Source organism: Pelodiscus sinensis, chromosome 2 (assembly GCF_052426305.1).
Source record: "Pelodiscus sinensis isolate ZL-2025 chromosome 2, ASM5242630v1, whole genome shotgun sequence".
Taxonomy (NCBI): Eukaryota; Metazoa; Chordata; order Testudines; family Trionychidae; genus Pelodiscus; species Pelodiscus sinensis.
The window spans coordinates 255,139,938-255,165,590 of record NC_143053.1 but is presented as its reverse complement, the minus strand read 5'-3'; the positions used below and the strand labels follow the sequence as shown (position 1 = coordinate 255,165,590).

At 47.2% G+C, this 25,653-nt stretch overlaps 1 protein-coding gene across 31 annotated transcripts in view; it reads left to right on the top strand.

The window, feature by feature from the left end:
* Window positions 1–25,653, top strand: part of OBSCN (obscurin, cytoskeletal calmodulin and titin-interacting RhoGEF) — a 320,581-nt gene that overhangs the window by 130,149 nt on the left and 164,779 nt on the right. For 17 of the 31 annotated variants that reach the window (XM_089776829.1, XM_089776823.1, XM_089776814.1 and 14 more), the window contains 12 exons: window positions 2,534–2,797; window positions 3,839–4,102; window positions 6,210–6,473; window positions 7,041–7,304; window positions 8,368–8,631; window positions 9,400–9,663; window positions 10,604–10,867; window positions 12,824–13,087; window positions 18,907–19,173; window positions 19,869–20,141; window positions 21,432–21,698; window positions 24,099–24,365. In XM_089776829.1, the coding sequence (XP_089632955.1) occupies window positions 2,534–2,797; window positions 3,839–4,102; window positions 6,210–6,473; window positions 7,041–7,304; window positions 8,368–8,631; window positions 9,400–9,663; window positions 10,604–10,867; window positions 12,824–13,087; window positions 18,907–19,173; window positions 19,869–20,141; window positions 21,432–21,698; window positions 24,099–24,365 (3,186 nt within the window). The remainder of the gene's footprint in view (window positions 1–2,533; window positions 2,798–3,838; window positions 4,103–6,209; window positions 6,474–7,040; window positions 7,305–8,367; window positions 8,632–9,399; window positions 9,664–10,603; window positions 10,868–12,823; window positions 13,088–18,906; window positions 19,174–19,868; window positions 20,142–21,431; window positions 21,699–24,098; window positions 24,366–25,653) is intronic. The other 14 variants (XM_075922936.2, XM_075922930.2, XM_089776817.1 and 11 more) reach the window with 13 other exon arrangements.

Below are 25,653 nucleotides of genomic sequence, written 5' to 3'. Positions count from 1 at the left end.
GGTCTGGCAACACCCAAGGTTAGGCATAATTTTAGTTAGCCGGCTGTCCACTTAGCATGGGTGCGGCCAAGTTTCCTGCGTTCCCATAAAGTTTGTTGATAGCCACCAGTCCTGGCTCTCAATGGCCTGTGCTGCTGTTTAGCTCCAGCTTACTCCTAAGTGTCTTCTCAGAGCCCAGTCAGCAGTTGAAGTGCTCGTAATACTGCTAGGCTAGCTAATTCTCTGGTTCAGTACTGGTCACATACTGAGGGTGCCGGACTAGAGAGAGTCAACCTATATGATGTTACATTGCAAGAATGAGGAATATCATGATTAAAGTCATAAGAAACTTTATGTCTCTTTCAGATTTGAACATTGTATTCTATCTTCTATTCATTCTTCTGCTCTACTCTGTGCTGGTTAGGCCTCAATTGAAGAATTGTGTCCAGTTCTGGGCACCACATTTCAAGAAAGATGTGGAGAAATTGGAGAAGGTCCAGAGAAGAGCAACAAGAATGATGAAAGGTCTAGAGAACATGACCTGTGAAGGAAGACTGAAAGAATTGGGCTTGTTTAGTTTAGAAAGGAGAAGACTGAGAGGGAACATGATAGCAGTTTTGACATAACTAAAAGGGTGTCACAAGGAGGAGGGAGGAAAAATTGTTCTCTTTGGCCTCTGAGGTCAGAACAAGAAGCAAGGGGCTTAAACGGCAGCAAGGGAGGTTTAGGTTGGACATTAGGAAAAACTTCCTAACTGTCAGGGTGGTGAAACACTGGAATAAGTTGCCTAGGGAGGTTGTGGAAACTCCATTGCTGGAGATATTTAAGAGCAGGTTAGACCGACACCGGTCAGGGATGATCTAGATCAGGGTTACTCAACTTTGGAAGCCCTGGGGGCCACAATGATACTCTCAGCACATGCTGAGGGCCACAACTTAAGTGTGGTTGCATATACATGCAAATATATATGCAAATGTATGTAAATAGCTTCTTTCACACTGATGGGCATGAATACAAAGATTAAGGCAAGACTACACAACACAGGTCCCATTTAAGTCAGTTCTGCTGATATTAATAAAATGCAATATTTACCCTATTGCCACCCATATGACTGCACTTCTAATGAGCAATGACAGTCCAGGACTTTAACTACTAAAACACATAGCAACAGAAGACCATTCTATTGACTCCTTTTTTGTTTTGGCTTCCACCTGTGGGCCATGTGTTGAGCCCCACGTAAACCCAAACCACACCGTGGGCCACAAGTTGAGTAGCCCTAGTCTAGATGGTATTAGGTCCTGCCGTGAGGGCAGGGGACTGGACTCGATGACCTCTCGAGGTCCCTTCCAGTTCAAGTGTTCTATGATTCTAGGATTTCCTTGGGAGGAAATAGAATTGTTGCTACTTTCACTGGGAGGTCAGCAATGCGACCTCCAGTGGCCAGTTGATGACAACGGTAAGTTAATAAACTTGCATAAAGCACGAAAGCCACCAACACTGAACAGGGGCACCACACGCCGTTGTCGTCTTGCTCTTCAAAATGCCCTTTCCATGGAAAATTGCAGTCACCAGGCGCAAGCAATGAGCACGTCCTATCTCCACATCCCCATTGTGCTGTTGCCAGGGAACGGAAGGACTCTCACTGCTCAATGTGCTCGCTATCAAATCTAGACATAAATCTGTAATCACTGCTACCTCCCCAAGCCATATGGAAGAAGACGACTGATTTCCTTTGGGGAGGTCCTAGCAGTCATGCTACGTTGAGCCAGGCATATCGCAAGGACACATCGAAAGGAGCCATGAGATACCAGTCAGCCAATGCTGTTTCATTTGTGACCCTATTATTTTATCATTTGTATTACAATAGTGCCTAGAAACTTCAATCAGGTTTAGGAATCATTTGTTCTAGGCCATGGATTAGGAACCTCAGGCCTGGGGACTGGATGGGCCCCCCTGGCTTGCCTGGATCTGGCCCCTGAGGCACTGGGCCCCACACCCCAGCATTGGTGCTTCCGTCCCCCAGCTGCCACCCCTCCCCACATGGGGCTGGAGCATACAATCTACTAGGCTGGGCCCCCTAGGCTTTGGTGTGTGAGGGGAATGTGTGGAGTGTCTTTTTCCTTCTCAGCCAGGGGCCACATTTTTTTCCCTTCTCTCTTGTGTGTGGCCCCTGACTGATTTTTCTGTGGGTCTGCAGCCCCCAACCCGAACAAGGTTCCTCACCCCATTGTAGGCACTCCACAAATAGAGTGAAAAGAAAGTCCCTGCCCTGAGAGAGATCTGAAAGACAAGGGTGGTTCTCTAGCTGTTACAGTTTGTGGGACATTCTATACACGAGAGCTCTGCCTTAGGATAAGGGCTTTTCTGAACCCCTCCAGCCACCACCATGTGGTCTTCAGCATGGTTAATTCTGCTCCAGGGAAGGTTTTGCAGACCACTTGCGGTCCCCAGATCACTAGTTGGTAATCAGGTGGGTTCGTGTATTCAAACGTCTGTGCCATGTCGTTGCCATCATGTGACGGTTCATGTGCTCTGTGCGTTCTGAACTTCACAGCTCTGCCTGCACGTTTCAAGGAAGAAATGAAAAACGAGGAAGCCACAGAAGGGGAGAGAGCCACTCTGCGCTGCCAGCTGACCAAGGCTGCTTCCGTGGAGTGGAAAAAGAAGCACAAGGTGCTCAAACCAAGCGACAAATACACAATGAGGCAGGAAGGTACCACGGCAGAACTAGTGATCCATGATGTAGACGTCAAGGACGCTGGAGATTATACCTGTGTATGTGGCGACCAGAAGACAACTGCAGCTTTGACAGTACAGGGTAAAAAAAAAATCAAATGTTAATTGTGTGGTTTTTCTACCTTCTCATGTGAAAAACTCAATCCTGACAGCTTCCTGTTCTGATCTGACCATCGTAGACTCTCCCATAATACAGCCTTCCCATTTCCCGATCTCCATCTAACTCCCTGAAACCCTACTTCTTATAATTACTCTTAGCCCTCTGTGTTTTTCTCTATCCCCTCTAGTTTGTGCTTACGTCACACTTCTGCTGGAGGGATTTCGCTCGCTCGGGTGGTTTGTGCATTGCTCGTTTTAGACTAAGCCAGGAAAGAAAGCCGCGGCTGCAATATTTATATTTCTGAACTGAGAAGAGAGATCTTAGGTTGTCGTTTGTTAACATCGATCTGTCAGTTCTAAGGGCTCAGGCTAGTAATACAGCAGGCAAGAGCAGGTTCTGTGCAGTCTTTTTTACATTTCTAACAATGCATCCTGCACATGTCTCTACTTATTTGGCCCTCATCGTCACAGTATCTGAGTCATTAATCCTGTTTATCCACATAGTCTCCCTGTCAGGTAGGGACAGCACGGCTGACGGCCACCGTGGGCCACAGGGCAAGGTGGAGAGAGGCCGTTCCTGCACCCCTGGAAGGGGCAGAGCCTCAGACGGAAGGGGCGGGTGCCTGCAGCCGGGAACTCCTGGCCCCTTTGAACCTCCTGGCCCAGAGCAACTGCCCCCTCTCCCCCTCACCACCCCTATCAGCAGGGCTGGGTAGGGAAGTATCATCATCTTGCTCATTTTATAGATGGGGGACTTGCCCAAGGTCACACAGAAATTCTATGAGTAGAATTCAGATCTGAACGCCTGTTCTTGGCTGACTGTCACGACTCCTCTCTTTCCGTCCTCCTCCTGGCCAGCCAGACTTTTGCTCTTCCCATCTTGAACCTCTTATGGGACGACCAACTCCATAACGCGCGGATGGATGTTTAGACGTGGAGAGACGCTGGTGACCTTCAAACTCATTTTCATGTATTAGCCGTAATTGGCGCGTGTGAGACCCTTCCCTCCCTCTTTGTTCCTCAGTCCTGCCGGCCCGTTTCAGAGAAGACGTAAGAAATGAAGACGCCACCGAAGGCGGAGCAGCCACTCTGCGCTGTGAGCTGACCAAGGCTGCCCCGGTGGAGTGGAGGAAGGGGCACCAGGTGCTCAAATCAAGTGACAAACACAAAATGAGGCAGAAGGACACCACTGCTGAGCTGGAAATCCGCAACCTAGAGGAGACGGATGCGGGTGATTATACCTGTGTGTGTGGCGATCAGCAGAGCACAGCTGCCCTGGCAGTACGTGGTAAGGACAAGGATCGGCATGATGTTAACCATTTTCCACCGACGTTCTTAACTGAGGATTCAAGCATCTGTCCTTGTATAATTTGTCCTCCCTGTGTTTTGTCCTTTGTTATGTCCAGTGCATGTAGGAGTCATAAAACCTCCCCACCACCTCAGCTCCAAACACAGTATCTGTGTCAAGGGCCTGATCCACTCACCACTCCTTACAGAACACCTGCGGGATGGGGCCGTGTGGCAGGGTCCTCTGCTCATGGAGGGTGGGTCCCCCTGCTGGCCTTCCGGGGATTAGCTCTGTACTTCCCCGTGCCCATTCCTGGTGTGGCACTCTGTTTCTCCCTCTCCAGCCCCTCTCTCCCTCCAGGGACAGTGGCCTCAGCTGTCCGGCCAGCTCCTGGTGTGGTTTCTCTGAGGGTACGTCTAGACTACATGCCTCCGTCGACGGAGGCATATAGATTAGCCAGATCGGCAGAGGGAAATGAAGCCGCGATTAAAATAATCGTGGCTTCATTTAAATTTAAATGGCTGCCCCGCTCTGCCGATCAGCTGTTTGTCGGCAGATCGGGGCAGTCTGGACGCGACGCGCCGACAAAGAAGCCTTTCTTGATTGGCACAGGTATGCCTCGTGAAACCAGGTTTACCTGTGCCGATCAAGAAAGGCTTCTTTGTCGACGCGTCGCGTCCAGACTGCCCCGATCTGCCGACAAACAGCTGATCGGCAGAGCGGGGCAGCCATTTAAATTTAAATGAAGCCGTGATTATTTTAATCGCGGCTTCATTTCCCTCTGCCGATCTGGCTAATCTACATGCCTCCGTCGACGGAGGCATGTAGTCTAGACACACCCTGACAGTCCTTCCATTCACTTTCCCCAGGTGTCACTCCCGCCGTAGTGAGTAGGTGTCACTCCCTCTGCTCTGCGTTCTGGCTCCTGGACTCTCCACGCAGTCCCTCCTACACCTTCCTGCCTTTCCCTGAGCCTCCTCTGGGTTTGCCAGCCTCTCAACTCTTCTCCCAGGCTGTGTCTACACTGGCAAGTTATTCCGGAAAATCAGCCGCTTTTCCAGAAAAACTTGCCAGCTGTCTACACTGGCCGCTTGAATTTCCAGGAAAGCACTGACGGTCTAATGTAAAATCGTACGTGCTTTTCCGGAAAAACTATGCTGCTCCCGTTCGGGCAAAAGTCTTTTTCTGGAAAACTGTTCTGGAAAAGGGCCAGTGTAGACAGCACAGTAGTGTTTTCCGCAAAAAAGCCCCGATCACGAAAATGACGATCGGGGCTTTTTTGCAGAAAACCGCGTCTAGATTGGCCACGGACGCTTTTCTGGAAAAAGTGCTTTTGCGGAAAAGCGTCCTGCCAATCTAGACGCGCTTTTCCAAAAACGCTTTTAACGGAAAACTTTTCCGTTAAAAGCATTTCCGGAAAATCATGCCAGTGTAGACGTAGCCCCAGAGTATAATTGTGGTCTACCTGTCTCTCTAGCCACACCCCTCCCAACACATCTTGCCTCTTCCAGGCAATTACTGCCCCCTCTCCTTCCAACTTCCTGTCTTTCCATAAGCCCTGCCTGCTCCCACACAGGTGATCTTCCCTAATTAGGGCTTTCCTCTCTGATTTAATTCTTATAGGGCACCTCTACACAGCAAGGCAAAAGTCGAATTAAGATATGCAACTTCTGCTACGTCAGTTGCGTAGCTGAAGTCAAAATAGCTTAATTCAGCTTTTGGGGCTGTCTACATGGCAGGAAGTCAAAGGACAAACACTCTTCCTCTGACTTCCCTTCCTCCTCCTGAAATGAGGGTTACAGGAGTTGGAGTAAGAAGTCTGCCATCTCGAAATTATTTCGAAAGAACAGCTTCCCATGTAGATATGCCCTTTGTTATTCTAAAATAACACTGCTGGTTAGAAGTACCCTTATATTGCAGCCTTATTGGCTGATTTGTTCAGTCCAGCTTTTGTGAGGAGTACATCCCATAGCACGCCCCAACATAGATCTCTACTTTTCTCCCCTGCTTACAAACTGTGGCATTTTCTCCACTCCCTTCTTCTACCCATTCTCTGGTGGTTGTGCTCAGTGCTTCGCTTTAACGCTCTGTCTTTTACATCCTTCAGCTCTGCCAGCACTCATCAAAGAAGAACTGAAGAGCGAGACAGCTAGAGAGGGCGGAACAGCCACTCTGCGCTGTGCATGGACCAAAGCCACGCAAGTCGAGTGGATGAAAGGGGACAGTTTGCTCAAGCCGAGTGACAAATACAAAATGAGACAGGAGGGCCTTGTGGTTAAACTGCTTATCCATGATCTAGAACTGAAGGATGCCGGAGATTATACCTGTGTGTGTGGAGACCAGAAGACAACAGCTGGCTTGGCAGTGCACGGTAAAACCAAAATTCCAAGTTCAATGACTCACTACCGCATCTGTGATTCCCTGTTCGCACATCCGTGTTTGGGCTTATGTTTTTATTTGGTAGCTAATTGTTTATATGTATTTATCATTTTTGTGTGTTTTCTGTGCACCGTGTTGCTTGTGTCACCCACGCACCTACTGGGAGTGGTTCACTGTCCTATGCAGAAACACTTAGACCACTTACAGAAGAACATAAGAATAAGTAAGCTCTACAGCCTAAGCTGAGAGCCAGCTGGCTTTATAGCTCAAGCTGTAGAGACTCCTGCACTGAGGTCCCAGGTTCTATTCCACCTGCAGGCAGGTACACTTATCTTATTCCTTCATGTTCCATTGTGTGCAGTAATTGTCCTCAACTGTTGCGTGAGGCAAGGAAGCTGGTTGCAAGCTGAAGAGTTCTCGGCTTCCTTTGTTCATGCTGCTTTTTTTGTTTCCTCTTTACAAAGTCATTCTCCTACCCCCCTGCATTCCCCTCCAGTCCCACCTGCCATCTGGCACTTACGATGTTCAATGGTCTGTCCATCCATTCTGTGACCCGCAGCCCTGCCAGCACTTTTCAAAGAAGAACTGAAGAACTTGGAAGCCACAGAAGGCAAAACAGCCACTCTGCGCTGTGAGCTGAGCAAGCCTGCTTCCGTGGAGTGGAAGAAAGGGCACAAGATACTCCAGGCGAGTGACAAATACAGCATGAGACAGGAGGGTGTTGCCGCCGAACTGGGGATCCATGATCTAGGTCTGCAGGATGCCGGAGATTACACGTGCATGTGTGGCGACCGGCAGACCACAGCTACGTTGATAGTAAATGGTAATTAATGTATTCCACATGTGCGCTTACTGCTCTACTGTGCTGGGTCAGACGAAAGGTCCAGCTACCTAGTGTCCAGTCTGCCAACAGTGGCCAATGCCAGGTGCCCCAGAGGGAGTGAACAGAACAGGGAATCATCAGATGATCCCTCCCCACTCACCCATTCCCAGCCTCTGACAAACAGAGGCTAGGGACACCGTTCCTGCCCATCCTGGCTAATAGCCATTGATGGACCTGTCCTCCATGAATTTATTTAGTACTTTTTTGAACCCTATTAAAATCCTGATCTTCACAACATCCTCTGGCAAGGAGTTCCACAGGTTGACTGTGCACTGTGAGACGAAAAACTTTCTTTTGTTTATTTTAAACCTGCTACCTATTAATTTAATTTGGTGACCCCTACGTCATTATTGTTCCTCAGAGGATTCATTTCCTGGGCTTTTATTTATTTGTGAGTAGCTGAAAAAAGGAGAATGTCTTGTTTCCATAGTACTTAGATCAGGGAGTTTGACAGAATTGCTGGGCCTCTTGGCAGGATGGTGGGACCTGTCTCCATGCTCTCAGAAGGGATGGAGCTAGGGCAGCCAGCTGTTCCCACTGCCTGGACTGCACTGCACCCCCCTGCCAGCCCTTCAGCTGCACCCGCAGCACACTGGTGCTAATTTAAAGGGTCTAGGAAGCTGCCTCTCTGGTTGACTTGCCTGACTTAGATGGTAGATTAAAAAGAAATTCAGTGTTCTCCAAGGTGGAGACTGGCTGGACTGAATGCAGATGTAGAGCAAGGCACATATTATATACACTTCCCCCATTTTTCATAACCCGCCTCAGACCAAGTGTGTGTGGAGCTCCCTCTGTGCAGTGACTGTCAAATGAACCTTATTTTCGAGTGTATAATGATATTGATCCCACTCTGAATGGCCAGGGTGAAATCCCCAAACTAGCCAGATCGGCCCCTAAGCTATGAGACGAGAAAGGCTACAGCCTTTGTTCATGGCGCCAGCCACTCCACCCGATGGACTTTTCTCAGTTTTCATGCCTTGTCTGTTTACCTCACATCCCCCAGCCCTGCCTGTGCTTTTCAAGGAAGCGCTGAAGAGCGAGGAAGTTACGGAAGGTGGAGCTGTCACTCTGCGCTGCCAACTGACCAAAGCTGCTCCCGTGCTGTGGAAAACAGGGCACCGCGTGCTCCGAGCAAGTGACAAGTACAAAATGAGCCAGCAGGGGGCCTTTGTGGAGTTGGTGATTCATGATGTAGAAGTGGAGGATGCTGGAGATTATACCTGTGTCTCCGGGGAGGAGAAGACAACAGCTGCTTTAATAGTACATGGTAAAAAAAAAAGCTCTGTCAATAATCAATAGCTAATTTTCTAATATCACTCCTGACCCTCTGCATTGTCAGCCCCTGGAATCATGTCGTGAGCTTGATATTACTTGACCATTTCTCTGTCGCTTTTTCCATCCTATCTGCTATTCATTTCTTTCTAGGGGATAAATTCCTAGTTGAGGGTCAAAATCATAGAATCCTAGAACACTAGAACTGGAAGGGACGTCGAGAGGTCATCGAGTCCAGTCCCCTGCCCTCACGGCAGGACCAAGCACCGTCTAGATCATCCCTGATAGAAGATGATCTAACCTGCTCTTAAATATCTCCAGTGATGGAGATTCCACAACCCCCCTAGGCAATTTATTCCAGTGTTTAACCATCCTGACAGGAAGTTTTTCCTGATGTCCAGCCTAAACCTCTCTTGCTGCAATTTAAGCCCATTGTTTCTTGTCCTATCCTCATAGGCCAAGGAGAACAATTTTTCTCCCTCCTCCTTGTAACACCCTATTAGGTACTTGAAAGCTTGCCATCATGTCCCCTGTCAGTCTTCTCTTTTCTAAACTTAAACCCAATTCTTTCAGCCTTCCCTTCCTGGGCTTTGCTAGCTCACTCCTCAAAAAGGAGAAGGTGAAGGAAGTTTCTTTCAATTTTTCTCAAGTTCTTTCAACTTATGTATTGTTACCATTTCTCCCCCACCCCCATTTCGTCAGATGAGCCTCGCCAACTGGGATTCTTCTGTCAGTGTTTTCACCTGCTCTGTTGTGCCCACAGCTCTACCCGCACTTTTCAAAGAAGAACTGAGGAGCAAGGAAGCTGCAGAAGGTGAAGGGGCCACTCTGCGCTGTGAGCTGACTAAGGCCGCTCCGGTGGAGTGGAAGAAAGGGCACCAGGTGCTGAAAGCCAGCGAGAAATATCACATGAGACTGGAAGGTGCCGTTGCAGAGCTGGTGATCCGTGAGGTAGCTGAGAAGGATGCAGGAGATTATACCTGTGTGTGTGGAGACCAGCAGACCACCGCTACCTTAACAGTACATGGTAAAAAGTCAGCTCATAACGCAATCAGTGGTTTATTCTTGTTTTATTCTGCTTCCTCCTGAGAAACAAATTTGGCTATAAATCCTTGCTCTGCATCCACATTTCCTTTATCCACCTCATTCACAGTAACTCCTTTTGTTTGGAATAACATTCCTTGGCTCTGAAGAAATGGAGGCAGTTTACGCAAAAGACCCTATCCAATCCCACCTTGCTTTATCTGACACAACCTACGGCTCCTTTTCTTCCCTGAAGCATGGATTTTTCCTTACCTCTGATGACTCCTTTTCTTCTTTTCCCTGTCCTCCTTCCTGAATTAACACTTGTTATGCATGAGGCAGATTTAGCAGAAATTTGCGCTTGGGTTCTTTTTCTCATAGACGTTATTTGTGTTGCACATGGATGTTTTTATTTTGCAGTATGATTTCTGAGGAGATAAGTGAGAAGCCAATACATCCTGGTCATATTTTAGAGGTTTTCCGTGTTCCCCCATTTAAAATGAGAAGCGTGTGATTTATGTTTGCTGTCTGGTTGCTTTTATTATTCTAGTTTGCAAGTTGTCAGAAAACAAATCGGTGCCCCAGCATTCAAGAGCTCATTTCCCTATGGCTAGGATAATATTACATCTACCAGCATGAATTGTGAATTCCAATACCATAAGCCCCACGTCTCAGTTGTAAAGTTCTTGTCAGCAATAAGGCACTGACAATAAATGGACCCTGGACAGAGCCATGTTATTCATCATGGACAGTAAGTGAAAACGTGGTCAAACAGTAGCAGGAGCTGTTTTCCTTCAAGGTTCGGTGTGTCCGTCCTGTGAGAGCAGATGTTAGGACAAGATCTGTGAGCAATGTCTGACTGGAAATATCATGAAAAAGGAGGAGAAATTAAGTTTCAAACACTGGAATTTTGATGCCCGCTTTGTTCATGTTGCTTCCCTCAGCCTTGCCGGCACGTTTTAAAGAAGAACTAAAGAAGGAGGAAGCCACCGAAGGTGGGAACGCCATTCTGCACTGTGAGCTGACCAAGGCTGCTCCGGTGGAGTGGAAGAAGGGGCACCAGGTGCTAAAAGCCAGCGAGAAATATCACATGAGACTGGAAGGTGCCGTTGCAGAGCTGGTGATCCGTGAGATAGCTGAGAAGGATGCAGGAGATTATACCTGTGTGTGTGGAGAACATCAGACCACGGCTGCTTTAACAGTACATGGTAAAATATTTTGTCATAAACTCTGTCTAATTTTTCTTATCACCTGCTTGCTTGGGAGTATAACTTGGCCCGTGTCCACATTTCCTTTATCTGCTCGGTCTGTCTCATTCATAGCAGTTCCAGTTTTTTAGAATAGCATTTTCCTTTGCTTTGATAAACTGGAGGTTACCTGTACAGAAACATCCCATTCTTCATCATCACGTACTAGCTAATGCATCTGCTTTCTGCCTTTTCCTTTCCTAAAACACATCTCTGGCCATTCTTTGGTCATCCTTTTCTGGTGTGCTCTTTCCCTTTCTGTCTACTGTTTGCATAGGAAAATAAACACTATTCAGATTACAAGAACAATTCAGTCAAAACCTCTGCTGGAGGAATTAGATTTCTGGTAGGGTTCGGTTCCTGCCTCCATTGTCCATTAAGGTTGTTTTACTTCGGAGTTTGTTTTTATGAGGTGATCATGTTGGTTTATTCATATGACTTTATTCTGTTTTCATGCTGATATAAAAATAAGGGGTTGCACCGTTGAAGTCCGTATCTCAGTTTCAAACTAGTTAAAGTGGGAGGTATATCACATCCAAGGAGTTTGTATATAGGTCTGGACATTGGATTCAAATTTGGGATTTTGGTCTCACTCAGCCTTTACGTTTTAACGTTCTTTGCTTTTCCAGTATGAGGCTGTGCCAATATGAGTAGAAAGCTGAGATACAGCCCGTGTGGTTAATTGGGACAATAGTCATAAAAAATGTTAGGAGCCATTGTTTAGAGGAGATTGTTTGCCTTAGGGGGGAGGTGAGATGTATCAAGACTCACCTCCACCGAAGATAAATGAGCAATGTGTACAATGTCTTGTGGAAGGAGGACAAGTTAGTATTGAAAATTCGGTGGCATTTTGAGAATCTCTCTGCTCATGGCGTGCCCAGGCGACCTCACTGCATTTTTAAAACTACTACTCAAGAATGGAGAGAAAATGAAAACAAAGAACCATGCCTCATGTGAGCTGACCAAGGCAAGTCTAGTAGAGTGGAAGAAGGGGGCAGAAGGAACTGACAGCAAGTGAGAAATGAAAAATGAGACCAAAAAGGGCCATTACAGAATTAGGTTGGTATCTTGAATGTAGGCGGAGGATACCAAAGATTTGGTCTTAATGCTTCCCTTCTTGACATGGAGGATAGGGATGTTCTCTTCTGTCCTTCTCAAGCTCGGTCCTCCTGCACTCTTTTCCCATTCCCCCTTCACCTGCTGTTTCTCAGCTATGGCAGCGCACTGTGTCTATTGCATCCTTCAGCCTGTCCCCCATCTTTCAAGAGGAAATGTGCCCTGAGGAAGCCACGGAAGGTGGAGCAGCCACTCTGCACTGTCAGCTGACCAAGGCTGCCCCGGTGGAATGGGAAAGGTGGCACAGAGTGCTACCATTCAGTGACAAGTACACAATGAGACAGGAAGGTGGCATTGTGGAGCTGCTGGTCCATGGTTTGGACCTGCTGGAGATCACACTTATGTGTGTGGAGACCAGAAGACCACTGTCACCTTAACAGTGCATGGTGAAATAGCTACGAGACAGTACATCTATGCCTTTTTGTTTGCTGTCTGCCGTATTGTGCCATTGCAAAGTCTTCCATTGCTGGATGTTGTTACCTTGTTGTGTTATTGTCCCGTGCTTTCAGTTTGTCTTTTTATGTCTCCTTGCAATTTGCTGGCATTACTCTACCTATGGTTTGTAATGGGGAAAAGAACTGCTCCCTAGAGCAGCTCAGCTACTTTCTTCCTTCGATTTTCTTTTGTATCTTTCTCAAGGTCCTGGTCCAATGCCCACTGATGCCAATGAGAGGCTTTCCATTGCATTCAATGGACATTGGACCAGGTCTTAATACGAGAGGGTTCAACGTTCTCCCCAATGGACCAGCCAGTTGCCATTGAGAGTTTTCATGCGCTTGCTGTCCATTTTTTGTTTCTCAGCCCTGCCTCCGCAGTTTAAAGAGGAACTGAAAAACGTGGAGGCTACCGAAAGCGAAGCTGCCACTCTGTGCTGTGAGCTGACCAAGCCATCGGCGGTGGAGTGGAGGAAAGGACACACCGTGCTCAGAGCCAGTGAGAAATGCAAAATGAGACAAGAAGGCTCCTTTGCAGAGCTGGTTCTCTGCGGTCTAGAGGTGAAGGATGCTGGAGAGTATACCTGTGTGTGTGGAGACCAGAAGACCACCGCTACCTTAACAGTACATGGTAATACGGCAAGAAAAAAAAATCCTGAAATATTTTTAATCCCTGCTTTGCTTGTTGAAATAACTCCCTGGGATGCAAAGCTTGCTATTAAGACCCGTACAGTCGTACTCCAGTACTCTTTTTAACAGAGTGTATCTAATAGTGCTGAGCATGAGTCCACACTCATTTTATACTGACAAGATGTTTTAAAAGAAGGGATGAAAAGTTTCCTAAATGAAAGAAAGATGTGAAAGTTATATGCTTTTATCTCTTTCCATGATCTGGGAATCCAATATAAGCGCCTCTTGCAATCTCCCTGCTTCCCCTCCTGCTATTTTAGGAATAATGCTTCTTACTACAGGTTGAACCTCTCTACTCCGGCACCCTCGGGACCTGACCGGTGCCAAACCAGAGAATTTGCTGAACCATAGGAGGTCAATATTGTCTAGCAGCATTTCCAACACTTCTACTGCTTGCTGGGCTCTTAGGAGACATTTCAGGGTAAATTAGAGCTAAATCACAGCACAGAACACTGAGAGCCAGGGCTGGTGGCTGTAAACAAACTTTATGGGTCTGCAGGAAACTTGGCCACACCATGATAAGTGGACATACAGCGAACTAAAACCATGCCAGACCAGAGAGTGCTGGACTAGAGAGGTTCAACCTGTATTGTAAGATGAGAGGTGTAGTTTTATGCACATATTTGGCAGACTCCTCTGTTCTTTGCTACACTGATATTCGGTGAGATGATTTGTGTGAGCAGAGCCTGCAGGATTGGGCCTTTGAGTGATATATGTTCCTTTCTGATGTGCTGTATTCTGAACTGCAGCCCTTCTACTCCATTTATTTTGAATTGGTCCACAGTGGACTATAGTAGTTTTTATGATGGACAGTCTTTTGTCAAGGATCATATTTGCCATTAAATTAGGCATCTCCATTCATTTCAGATCAGCTTATCTCCTAGAACTGGAAGGGACCTTGAAAGGTCATTGAGTCTAGTCCCCTGCCTTCATAGCAGGACCAAGTACAGTAGGGTCCCTATCATCTGACCTAAACGGGACTGACACATGGTCGGATTACTGAATATGTCAGATGATAGGGATAGGAATTCTACTGTAGAGCCCCATTGCTCTAGGAGCAGCTGATGCGGCTCCTGCCAGAGAAGAAGTGGCCCCAGCAGAAGCCTCATCAGCGACTCCAGGGCACGGGGAGGAAGAACGGCCCTGCTCGCTGCCTCTGGCAGGAGTGGCAGCAGCTGCTCAAAGAGAGCGACTGGGCAGCAAGCAGGGCCCTTCTCCTGGCCTGCGCTGTATCTGAGCCTGCAGCTTCCAGGGGCAAAGTTCCCTGGAGCTGCAGGGTCGGATAAAGCATAGTGTCAGATTACCAGGTATCAGATAATGTGGACTCCACTGTACCATTCCTAACAGATTTTGTCCCCAATCCCTAAATGGCCTGCTTAAGGATTGAACTCATAACCCAAAGTTTAGCAGGCCAATGCTCAAACCACTGAGCATTCCCTCCCCCCTAGAGCTAGATTAATTCATTGTACAGGTGCAGCACACAACCCAGGACACCCACCCCAAGTGTACTGAACTGTTCACTGAGCTTCAAAACTCTTTTACAAAACTGGGCTGAGCTTTTCAGACAAGCTTCTATCAATTTTGGGCCAGGAATACAATCAAATCAGCAAGGAGCACACAAGAGCGTGTCCCAAATGGCATAGCCAAAGCAGCCATGCAGTGAAAAAGAATTGCAACACAGAATCCCGTGCGGGTTTCAAGATGCATCACGGAACTCTAATTTTCTCCCTTAAAACTCGCCTTTAAGAAAAATGTTGAAATGCTTACTGCTTATTGCAGATGTTCTGATCAACTCCTTTGCCCAAAAACTTTCCTAAGTCCCTGGGCTGAACACCTCACACTGGTGACTTTTGTAGCAATAGAAGATGCTGCCCCATGTGCAAGAGAGCTGGTTCTGAAAATATGCACAATACCTGTTAGGATTTACTGCTGTAGATTCCAAGGCTTGGACACCCCCAAAATAGTCCATTGTAGAGGGAAGAAGGGAAGAGTGAGGGGGGATTTGAGAGCAGCCTTCAACTCCCTGAAGGAGGGGTCCAAAGAGAATGGAGAGAGGCTGTTCTCAGTGGTGATGGACAGCAGAACGAGAAGCAGTGGTCTTGAGTCACAGTGGGGGAGGTCTAGGCTGGATATTTGGACAAACTATTTCCCTAGGACGGGGGGGAAGCACTGGGATGGGTTCCCTAGGGAGGGGGTGGAATCTCCATCCCTAGAGTTCTCTGAGTCTCGGCTTGACAAAGCCCTGGCTGGGATGATTGAGTTGGGTTGGTCCTGCTTTGGGCAGGGGGCTGGACTCAGTGACTCCTGAGGTCTCTTCCAGCCCTAGGATTCTTTGATTTCAAGCTCGTTCTCTCTCCCCTAGGAAAGCCCAGTTGCAGTATGATGCACGTTGTGTTTTTATTTTATAGCCCTACCTTCACTTTTTAAACACAAGCTTCGGGATGAGGAGGAGGAAAAAGGTGGCACAGTCACACTGCAGTGTGAGCTCACCAAACCTAGCGCTCCTGTTAAATGGAGGAAAGGCGTTACAACACTCTTCCCTGGGCTGAAATACGAGATGATGCGGCCATGGCCTGTTGTGGAGTTGGTCATTCGTGACTTAAAACTGGACGATACTGGAAAATATACTTGTGGGATCAACAGACAATAGCAGCAGTGACTGTACATAGTAGGCAGCCACATAAATGTGCCATGAAAGAGGCCTTCTAAGTTTGCTGTAGGGCCGTTTCATTGCTTTGCTGCTGCTGTTTTATTCATTGTGTGTTCTGCTGTGCTTTCGGGGTATTCCACTGAGATCTGAATGGAAGAGCACCACAGGTCTGGCACACATACCAGTGCTGGAGGAGAGGGGGTTGGCTGGCATCCCTGAATATTTCAGCAGCAGCAAAACAATTAAACAATACAATGAGGTAAAGGTACTGATGTGCCCAAGCCATCTAAGTGGAGAGAAGCTGATGGTAAATGAGAATTTGGTGAGCTCCTCCACAGTGACTTTATAACTATGGGTGTTGGTGTGGGTGACCGCTGACTTAAAATGTTGTTTTTCACATTGACTGCATCCTGTGGAGTTTTAAAACTCAAGCTGAAGTCCATGGAGTTTCACTAGTAATTAATTTTGTCCAATTTCAGAGCTCATCTGAATCTATATTACTTTGTGCGAATGAAAGGCAGCTTATGTGGTAGAATTAGCTGACTTTTCATCACGAGCAGCTGGTTTTCTGAGGCGACAGGAAAATTTCCTGGCCAAAATTGTTGACCTTTTCGGTTGAAGGAGAAGAGAGAAGCTGTCTCTGGCAAAAGAAACTCTGCTGTCAAACAAATGTTGACTGTAGTTCCTGAATAACTGAAGTGCTGATGAGAGGAAACACAAAGAAGAGTTATTTGCTGCTGAGTTCCCTTTTCTTTTTCAAGTTCTTTTTTCATGACTAGTCAGTGGGGCTATGTCTAAACTGCAGGTTTCTTTTGGAAGAAGCTTTTCCGGAAGAGATCTGGAAAAACTTCTGTAAGAGAGTGTCCACACTGCAAAAGCACATAAAAAAGTGATCTGCCTTTTTGTATGATAGCATCCATTCAGTGTGGATGCTATCTCACATTTCAGCTGTGATTACTATGGGCAGACTGGCCACCAGGGCACCTGTGCTTTTTCCTCTTTCCTCTTCTTTTGAAAGAACTCCCTCTTCCCTGTCCACATATGCCTTTTCCAAAAGAGCGCTTTCAGAAAAAGGCTTCTTCCTCGTAGAATGAGGATTACCAATGCTGGAAAAACCCCTCTGTTCTTTCGATTTTTCTTTCAGAAGAATGCAATTGCTGTGTGGACGTAATTGAAGCTTTTTTTTGAAAAATGGCTGTTTTTCCGGAAAAAAAACCTCTGTAGTGTAGACATAGCCTGGGAGAGCAGGCCAGCTGAGTTGTAGGAAAGAGGTATTTATTACATGCTCCAAGTAGTCAGTGCTACATGCTGAGGCTAGAGTTCGAATGCAGTTAGTGTCGCTCCAGTTGCCTTCCTGACCCGCTGGTGTCCTGCTAAACTAGGTCCTTTGTGAAAGCTGAAATTCTTTCTTCAGTTCCCTCTCCTATGACATTCATCTCCCATTGCACTAACCGCTGTCACATGAGGATTTATCTATTGCTATTATGTATTTGTAGTACTATGGCCCTGATCACAGACCAGGATACCACTATGTTTAGATGCTGTATACTCAGAGCAATAATATAGTCTGCGTCTCAAAGCACTTACAGTCTAATGGAGAAGATTCTCTATGCTAAACACAACAGGCTGTTGTAAAATGGAAAGGCTGATAGGCGGGAAATGGAGGACAAAATCACTCTCATTTTCAGATACTGTGTTCATCCAGTCCGTCTCTTCTGTTTTCGTAAAGATGCTGCCACAAAAAGTCGGATTAGTTTAAATCAGAGGCTTGTTCATTTCGTGGACTACTTTGTGAGACAAACTCTGTTCATGGACAAACTCGGCTCCAAATGCCCTGACGTTTCCCCATCCCATTGACATTTCTTGGTTCACGAGCAGGCCATAGCCAGTTGGAGAAACACTTGGTTTGGCTTGTCCTTGATGGAAGTTTTTCTTCACACAGCACATAGTCAACCTGTGGAACTCCTTGCCAGAGGATGTTGTTAAGACCAGGACTTTAACAGGATTCAGAAAAGAACTAGATAAATTCATGGAGATTAGGTCCATCAATACTTATTAGCCAGAATGGTAGGAATGGCGTCTCAAGCCTCCGTTTGTCAGCGGCTGGAAATGGGTGACAGGAGAGGGATCATTTGATGATTCTCTGTTCTGTTCACTCCCTCTGGGGTACTTGGCATTGGCCACTGTTGGAAGGCATTATGCTGAGCTAGATGAACCTTTGGTCTGATCCAGTCTGGCCGTTCTTATGTAAAATCACAGCTCAGACTGCAGAAAAGTTGATGATGAAGGGACATTTCTAAAATTCCTGTGAGGGTGCAAACCCTACAAATTTGTGGATATTCACTTTAGCACTACGAGTATCTGCATATGTGCATATGGATCTGGGTATCTGTAGCTCATTTTTGCAGTTATAGACACAGTTGTGGATACACATTTGGTATCTAGAACCCTGCAAATTTGCGGATCTCCACTTTATGTCCTCAGGTAGCTGCATCTACAGATGTGGATGCGGATAGCTACAGCTCATTTTTGTGAATATAGATGCGGATCAAGATTTTGTGTCCACATAGGTTCTAGTGCTAAGGCAGGTTGGAATGCATCTAGTACAATAATGCTACATCTTATGTAAGGGATTCTTATTGAGAGCCTAGCATTTTAAAAAGATAAGTGGAGCAACAGATCTTGTGTTTGAGGTCTTATTCTCCTCTTACTGAAGTTGGTGTAAATTAGGAGTAACTCCATTAAAGTCAATGGAGTTAGACTGATGTTAGTAAGAAGAGGATGCTGTGCGTTCCAAGTGGATGTTGGTGTACCCTGACTCTGAATGCTATCGGCTACATCACAAGAAGGCTCAGCGTAGAGATCCTTCTGATAATGAAACCCTGAACTCTGGGATAAAAGCTTTAGGGAAATTGCACTGAGCTTGCCTTTCTTTATGTCCTGGGATCACAAGTAATTTGTCCACCCGTGACATTATTAAAGGCATATGTGTTCTGCAACATGAGGCCTCAGGCAGCCAGCCCACTTGTGCTGGGCTCTCTCTGGGTTAATCTTTCTACACACAGGCACGTAGCTAATGGGTTGTCTATTGACTGTTCTTGACTTGACAGCCATTAAGCCTCAGTTCAAGCAACAGCTAAGGAATGAAGAGGTGGAAGAAGGAGGCATGGTGAGGCTACGCTGTGAGGTCACAATAAGTAATGCGGTAGTCGAGTGGAAGAAAGACGGCAGAGTGCTGAAGTCCAGTTCCAAGTATGGGATCAGACAGGAGGGTGCAATTCATGAGTTATGTATCCAGCACCTGGAGCCTCAGGACACCGGGGAGTATTCCTGCCTTGCTGGCGATGAAATGACCTCTGCAATGCTGACTGTGAAAGGTAAGAGGCCTTTTACTGTGGGGTTGTGTTTCAGCACTAGGGGATGAGATTTCACATCGTAATAGCTACTACATATCAGACAGTTTTCATCTCCAAAAGCTGATTAAAAGAGATGACCCTAGGTAACCCTAGATCGTCAAGACTCGTGGTAATTGAGTGTGGCAAGTGAGAAATGACCAAAGTATCACTACGGGAGACAGCATTTCCTTTTGGGTATGTCCAAGTCCATGCAACGAACGCTCACAGCATCCAAAAATCCACCCTCCCCTCTCGCCTTGCTACTTTCCATTCCAAGTGAAAGACAAGCTGCTTTGACATTGCTATCCATAACATAACCACATCGCATATCGTACGCCCTTTTAAAAGACACAGGATTTTGTCCTCGGGGAGAGGAAGAGAGAGAACCGCATGTGAAAGATGTTAGCCGTGTCCAGATACCAACATGGTGGGAATGAACACTGTGAGCAGTTAACCAAAACAAAAATAAAGTCCTGCTTTGGGCAGAGGGCTGGACTTGATGACTCCTGAGGTCTCTTCCAGCCCTTGGGATTCTATGATTCTATGACATGTTTTAAGAACCCAAACAGTGCAGAGCAGTGCTCTAGAAAGACGATGTACCGCTCAGAGACCTCGAGCGGTTTTGGTCCACATGCGGCCATTTATTCTTTCACTAATGGACACTGTCACATTTGCAGAGCCCGATGTGACCATAGTCAGCGGCCTGAAGGACGTGGCGGTGTTTGAAGAGGAAGACGCCGTGTTTCAGTGCAAGGTGTCGCGTGACAACGCAAAGGATGTGGAGTGGAAGCTTCAGGGAGTGGCTCTGCAGAGCAATGAAATGAACGAGATCTCCGTTGAAAAGGGCCAGATTCACACACTGAGACTGAGGACGGTCACTCAGCATGATAATGGCACCATCACGTTCAGAGTGGGACCCCATGTGTCAACTGCGCAGCTCACGGTTAAAGGTAACAAGTTGCACGGCCTGGCTGAGAATTTGGTGTGGGTGGCGTGCGACTTCTCTAGGTGGCATCTACATACAGAAATGGAATGGCTGCCATCAATTGAGATTACCAAGGGGGATTAAGTTCGGGATTTTGATAGATCCTTCTTCCCTCCTCTTCTGAGTACCATTCGCTCCCTGAATCCCCCTTCATAGCTGTAAAAAACGCTGCACTCACAGAATCAAACCATAGTCCCTTCCTGTCCTTATGAGCTATGACATTGAGCTGGCAACATAAATTACAGCAAGTTTGATTAATACTTCATTACAATCTGATAACTCTAAGGGTGTGTCTACATGGCAGGGCTGAACTCAAAATAAGCTACACAAACTGAGCTACGTCAATTGCGTAGCTTATTTTGAAATTGGGAGTGTCTACACAGCACTTATTTCGAAATAGAGCACTTTTCCTCTGACTTCCCTTACTCCTTGCACAATGAGGGTTACAGGAGTCGGAATAAGAAGTCCTCCCGCTCGACATTATTTCGAAATAACTGCCTGCTGTGTAGACGCGGATTAAGTTATTTCAAAATAATGTTGCTGGGTAGATGCACCCTAAGGCTACATCTACACTGTACATCAATTGTGAAATAATCTATTCCAGAATAGTTATTCTGAAATAGTTTATTTCAAAATAGCACGTCTACACTTATAGGGAAACCTCAACATTAGTCCGAAGTAGGCTCCCCTAATGTAGACGTGCTATCTCTATTTAGAGCCCCAGGAGGCACTGGGGAGGAATAACTTAGAATGGCGCTGGTGAGGGGCTGTTCTGAAATAGCAGCAGTGGAAAGTCTACACACATCTTATTTCAAAATAGCTATTTCAGAATAGGCGTTATTCCTTGCAGAATGAGGTTTACAAATTTTGGAATAAGCCGCTTGTGATTTTGAAATTATTTCAAAATAATGGAATGGCTGTGCAGACGCTTGCATAGTGATTTTGGAATAATGGCTGTTATTCCAAAATAAGTTTGCTGTGTAAACATAACCTAAGAGATGATGTCAAGTATCTTAGGTTCAAAATTCAGGGATTTGCTTTAAAAAAAAAAAGTCTGAGCAAGCCTCCTTCAGAATTCAAACACTTTTTGGTATTTAAACATTCCACTGCATCATTTGCAAGCCAGTTACTGTGGGGATATAACATTGGGATTCTCCCTGGGTTGACAAAGTACTGGCAAAAGCAGGATTGGAAAACTCGATTAGGGTAATCACAAACTTCTGCAAGTCTATCCTCCATATATTTGTAATTTCAGTGCCACTTCCAGTCTTTAAAGAGACTCTGAAGAACACAGAAGTGGAGGAGGATTCTACAGCTGTCCTGGAGTGTGAGGTGTCTCAGCCCAACGTGTCAGTGGAGTGGAGGAAGGGCTCTCAGGAGATTTCTCCAAGCTCCAAATATGAAATCAGGCAAGAGGGAACAATCCATACGCTGAAGATTTATAATTTAAAGCCAGAAGATTCCGGCAAATACACATGTGATAATGGAAATCAGCAAACTACAGCCACTTTAACGGTCAGAGGTAGGTTTTTGAGTGGTTTTTCGAGGAAATATGTGTCCCAGTTAACAAGCATAGTCCTATTTCTGTCAGATCTAGGCCAGATCTTCAGCTCATCATTTGCATTCAGGGGAGCTATGCTGATTTACGCCTGCTGAGGTATTCTGTGTTGCGAAGTTGCATTATACGCTTGATATCTATAGTCCAAGATTTACTTCCATTGGCTATTGTATATGACAGTGGTAATGGCTCCACAATGAACTCTCTGTCTGCATATGTACTGAAAAAGTATGGACAGTTGTCACTGTGTATGTACACCTGCTCCCATGTCTTACCTGGTCACTGTCATCGTTCATATCATGGAAGTGAGGGATTAGCAGGTATTGGCGACAGAGCCAGTTTTACCCTAGTTAATGCTTTGCAAACTACTCCAGTACAGATGTCAATGAAATTCATTTCTGAGTTGTGAGGCCTTCCTTCCAGCCCAGCTCTGGGCCTCAGCAATGTTCACAGATTCATAGACATCAAGCCCAGAAGGGAACATCGCGTCTTACTTCCAGTATAACACTGACCATAGAATTGGAGTGCTACCCTCTGTTGAGTCAAAAGATTCTTCTGCCACCTTGGCAGAGTTCAGAGTTCTCTGTTGCCTTGGCCTTAGACACACACACACAAATGTCTCATGCAAGGTAAGATAATGGTGCTGATGCTACTCCCTCCTACACAGGTGTCAATCAAGAGCAACACATTGCAGTCAATAGAATTGCACAGACGTAAAAATGCAACGATCGCTATTAATAGCTTTAGCTATGCTCTGGAGTCAATGGGAGAGGCTGGAGGCCATCAGCACTAGTGAAAACCAGACCTGAGGGGTGCATCTAGACTGGCAATATTTTCCGCAAAAGCATTGCGCAAAAACTTGCCAGCTGTCTACACTGGCCGCTTGAATTTGCGCAAGAGCACTGATGTTCTAATGTAAGAATTTAGTGCTTCTTGCGCAAATACTTTTGACGCTCCCGCTCAGGGATAAGCTTGCACAAGAGGGGCCAGTGTAGACAGGCACCTTAATTTTTTGCGCAAGAAAGCCCGATGGCTAAAATGGCCATCGGAGCTTTCTTGCGAAAAGCGCATCTATACTGGGCACGGATGCTTTTGCGCAAAAGCCTCTGTGCCAATCTAGGCGCTCTTTTGCGGAAATACTTTTAATGGAAAAACTTTTCTGTTAAAAGTATTTCCGTAAAATCATGCCAGTCTAGACGCAGCCGAGGTGTCTAAAGTGAGCCCCACACATTGCGACAGACCAGGTTAGTGAATTCTTTTAAAGCAATCAGCTCAAGTGACTTGCCTATGCTCACAGTTAGACTAAGATTAGAGCTCTGATAATCAGCCATCTGTCTGTGCTGCTAAACTACAGGCCCACGCAGGCTGGTCACCTCGACTCTTCATGTTTTCTCCACTTCAAATAGAAACAGGCTTTCAGTGGGAAATTTTCAGTATCCAGATTGTTGTCTTATTGTTTTGGCCAAGAGAAACACGTACCATTTAGACTCAGATGTATGCTACAGCTGTCGGGCTTGAGCAATCATCCAGACCAGCACCTCTGGACTCTCTCCCAATTAGCCACACCTTTCTCCAGGCGGGCCAAAGGGGGGCAAAAGGGGAATTGCCCTGGGGCCCAGAGATTCAAAGAGACCCATGGCTTCTGGCTGCTGTCACAACTACGGCGCTCTGGGCATCTCTGAGGGCTGAGGGGAGGGGACCCAGTGCCACATTCTGGATGCAGCTGAAGGCTGGCTAGCCTGGTCCTGCCCCTTCTGTCCAAGACCCCCATCCCTTCCTGGAGCACGGAGCAGACCTCTCCCCTCACCTTGCCCAGGCACCCGGGGAGGCTGTCAGCTCCCCGTCTTTCTCACAGTGTGTTGCCCCAAACGGACATGCTACTCCAGCTGAGGCTTCCCCGGTGTGGAGGAGAATAGGACAAATACCTCCCATACTTGTGCTATTCTTTTGTATTCGTCCTGTGCGATTCATCCATGTTTCCACTTTTTGTAGGATTCCTTTATTACATTCAAGTCATCCCCTAACTCCTAATGCAGCCATATTAGCTTCTTCTGCTTCTGCTTCTTCTTCTTCCTATTTTTTTTCTTGTTGGGATAGTTTGCTAGTGTGCCTGTATTATTTTGCCTTTCATATTAGATTTTCTGCAGCAAATGATCACAGAAGCCAAGTGAAACGAAATTTTCTCAAAGTTCCCACTGACACCTTTCACATGAAAGGCGTGTCCCCGTTTTCTCGGGATATAATACTGACTCCAAGACTCACAGTGTTGCTTGTGAGACCAAGCAAATCCAATTGCAGTTATACTATGGGGGGGGGGGACACGAAATGGCCTGGTACGCGACTCTTTTTCTCTGTGGAACCCAGCCCTTCCAGCGCTCTTCGAACAGAAACTCCAGCCCCAAGAAGCAGAGGAGGGCTCATCTGTCACCTTCCACGCTGAGCTCTCCAAACCCAAAGCAGCAGTGCAATGGCGAAAGGGATCCGCCCCGCTCCAAGCTAGCGCCAAGTATGAGATGAGTCAGAGAGGCACTGCTGTGGAGCTCCTCGTTCATGACTTGCAGCTGACAGACGCTGGAGACTACACCTGCGATTCCGGCGACGCGCAGACGACAGCGTCCCTGTTGGTAAAAGGTGAGGAAACGTTATTGCTCCTGGCAGCTATTTCTAGCGTATTTCAGTGCAGCAGTCCTGTTCCTGGGATGGAGGAGCGATGAATTTATGAAGCATATTAACCAAGGAATGCTGGCCAGTCACCATGTGATCACCAAAAGCTTTGGTGGCACGTTAACGTTGCCTCTGATTGGCTTACGTCAGCCAACACGTCCTATGGTACTAGCTCAGGGGTGGGCAATCATTTTTGACTGGGGGCACTTCGGAAATATTTGGAATGGCCCTGGCTTGCCCCAGAAGGGGTGAGGCCAGGACATTTCTGTGCTTCCCCACCTGCAGACCCTGATTGGTCTGGGGATGAGGGAGCGTGCAAAGTCTTTGCCCCCTCAAGAGAGAACCGCCAGCTGTTCAGAACAGCTGGTGGTTACCTCTAAGCACCCATGCCCCAGGCAGTGGGAGCAGACTTTGCGTGCCCCCTCTGCTGCCTCTAGGTCAATGAGGGCCTGGGGAGGGGGAGCATGCGAAGTCTCTTGCTCCCTGCCCCTGCCCTGCAAGGGAACACCGCGCTTAGAGTCATCCACCAGCTGAGCAGCAGCTGGCAGTTGACTTTAGGTGCTGAGCCTCTTGCAGGGCAGGCGGATACTTCACGTGCTCCCCTGATTGGCCTGGGCGTAGGGGAGTGGCAGGGTCTCTTCAGGCCAGATCAACTCGCTTGGCGGGCCGGATTCGGCCCACAGAGGCCCTTTTGCCCCATTCCTGATGTAGCTAGAGCTGGCGTTTCGTCTGCAAGGAGCCCACGCCCCTGGGGGTTTGCATGGCTGAGGGGAAAGGAGAGATGTATCCGTCAGAAGCCGCTAAGGGTTGTGCATTTCTCAGGACACTCTTGCTTGCGGCCCCCACTCCGCGCTGCATGCTAGCTCGGGAGCCCGCTGGGTGCTGAAGCCTCCAGTTGTGTTGGAAGCAGAGAGACAGCCTTCTGGGGCGACTGCCTCCCCTGATCTGCAAGCAGCTGGCTTCGTGGTGCAGCAGCACACAAAGCGAGAGCCGCCCTTTCTCCCATCCCACCAGGCTCCGCTCACACACAGCTGCCCCCAAACCTCACCCCAGCCATTTCCCAACAACCCACCCTCCCCTCTTACAGGCATCTCTCGCCTATCCCAGAACACACTCCCCATCCACACTCAGAGCTACATTCCCTCCCATGTGACTCTCCACCTCAGTTGTGGGGCCAGTAGCGCACCTGCGCCACACGGGGCTGAGCCAAAACTCAGGAACCCAACCCCCAAGCTCAGGGCTGTTCCAGACCCAT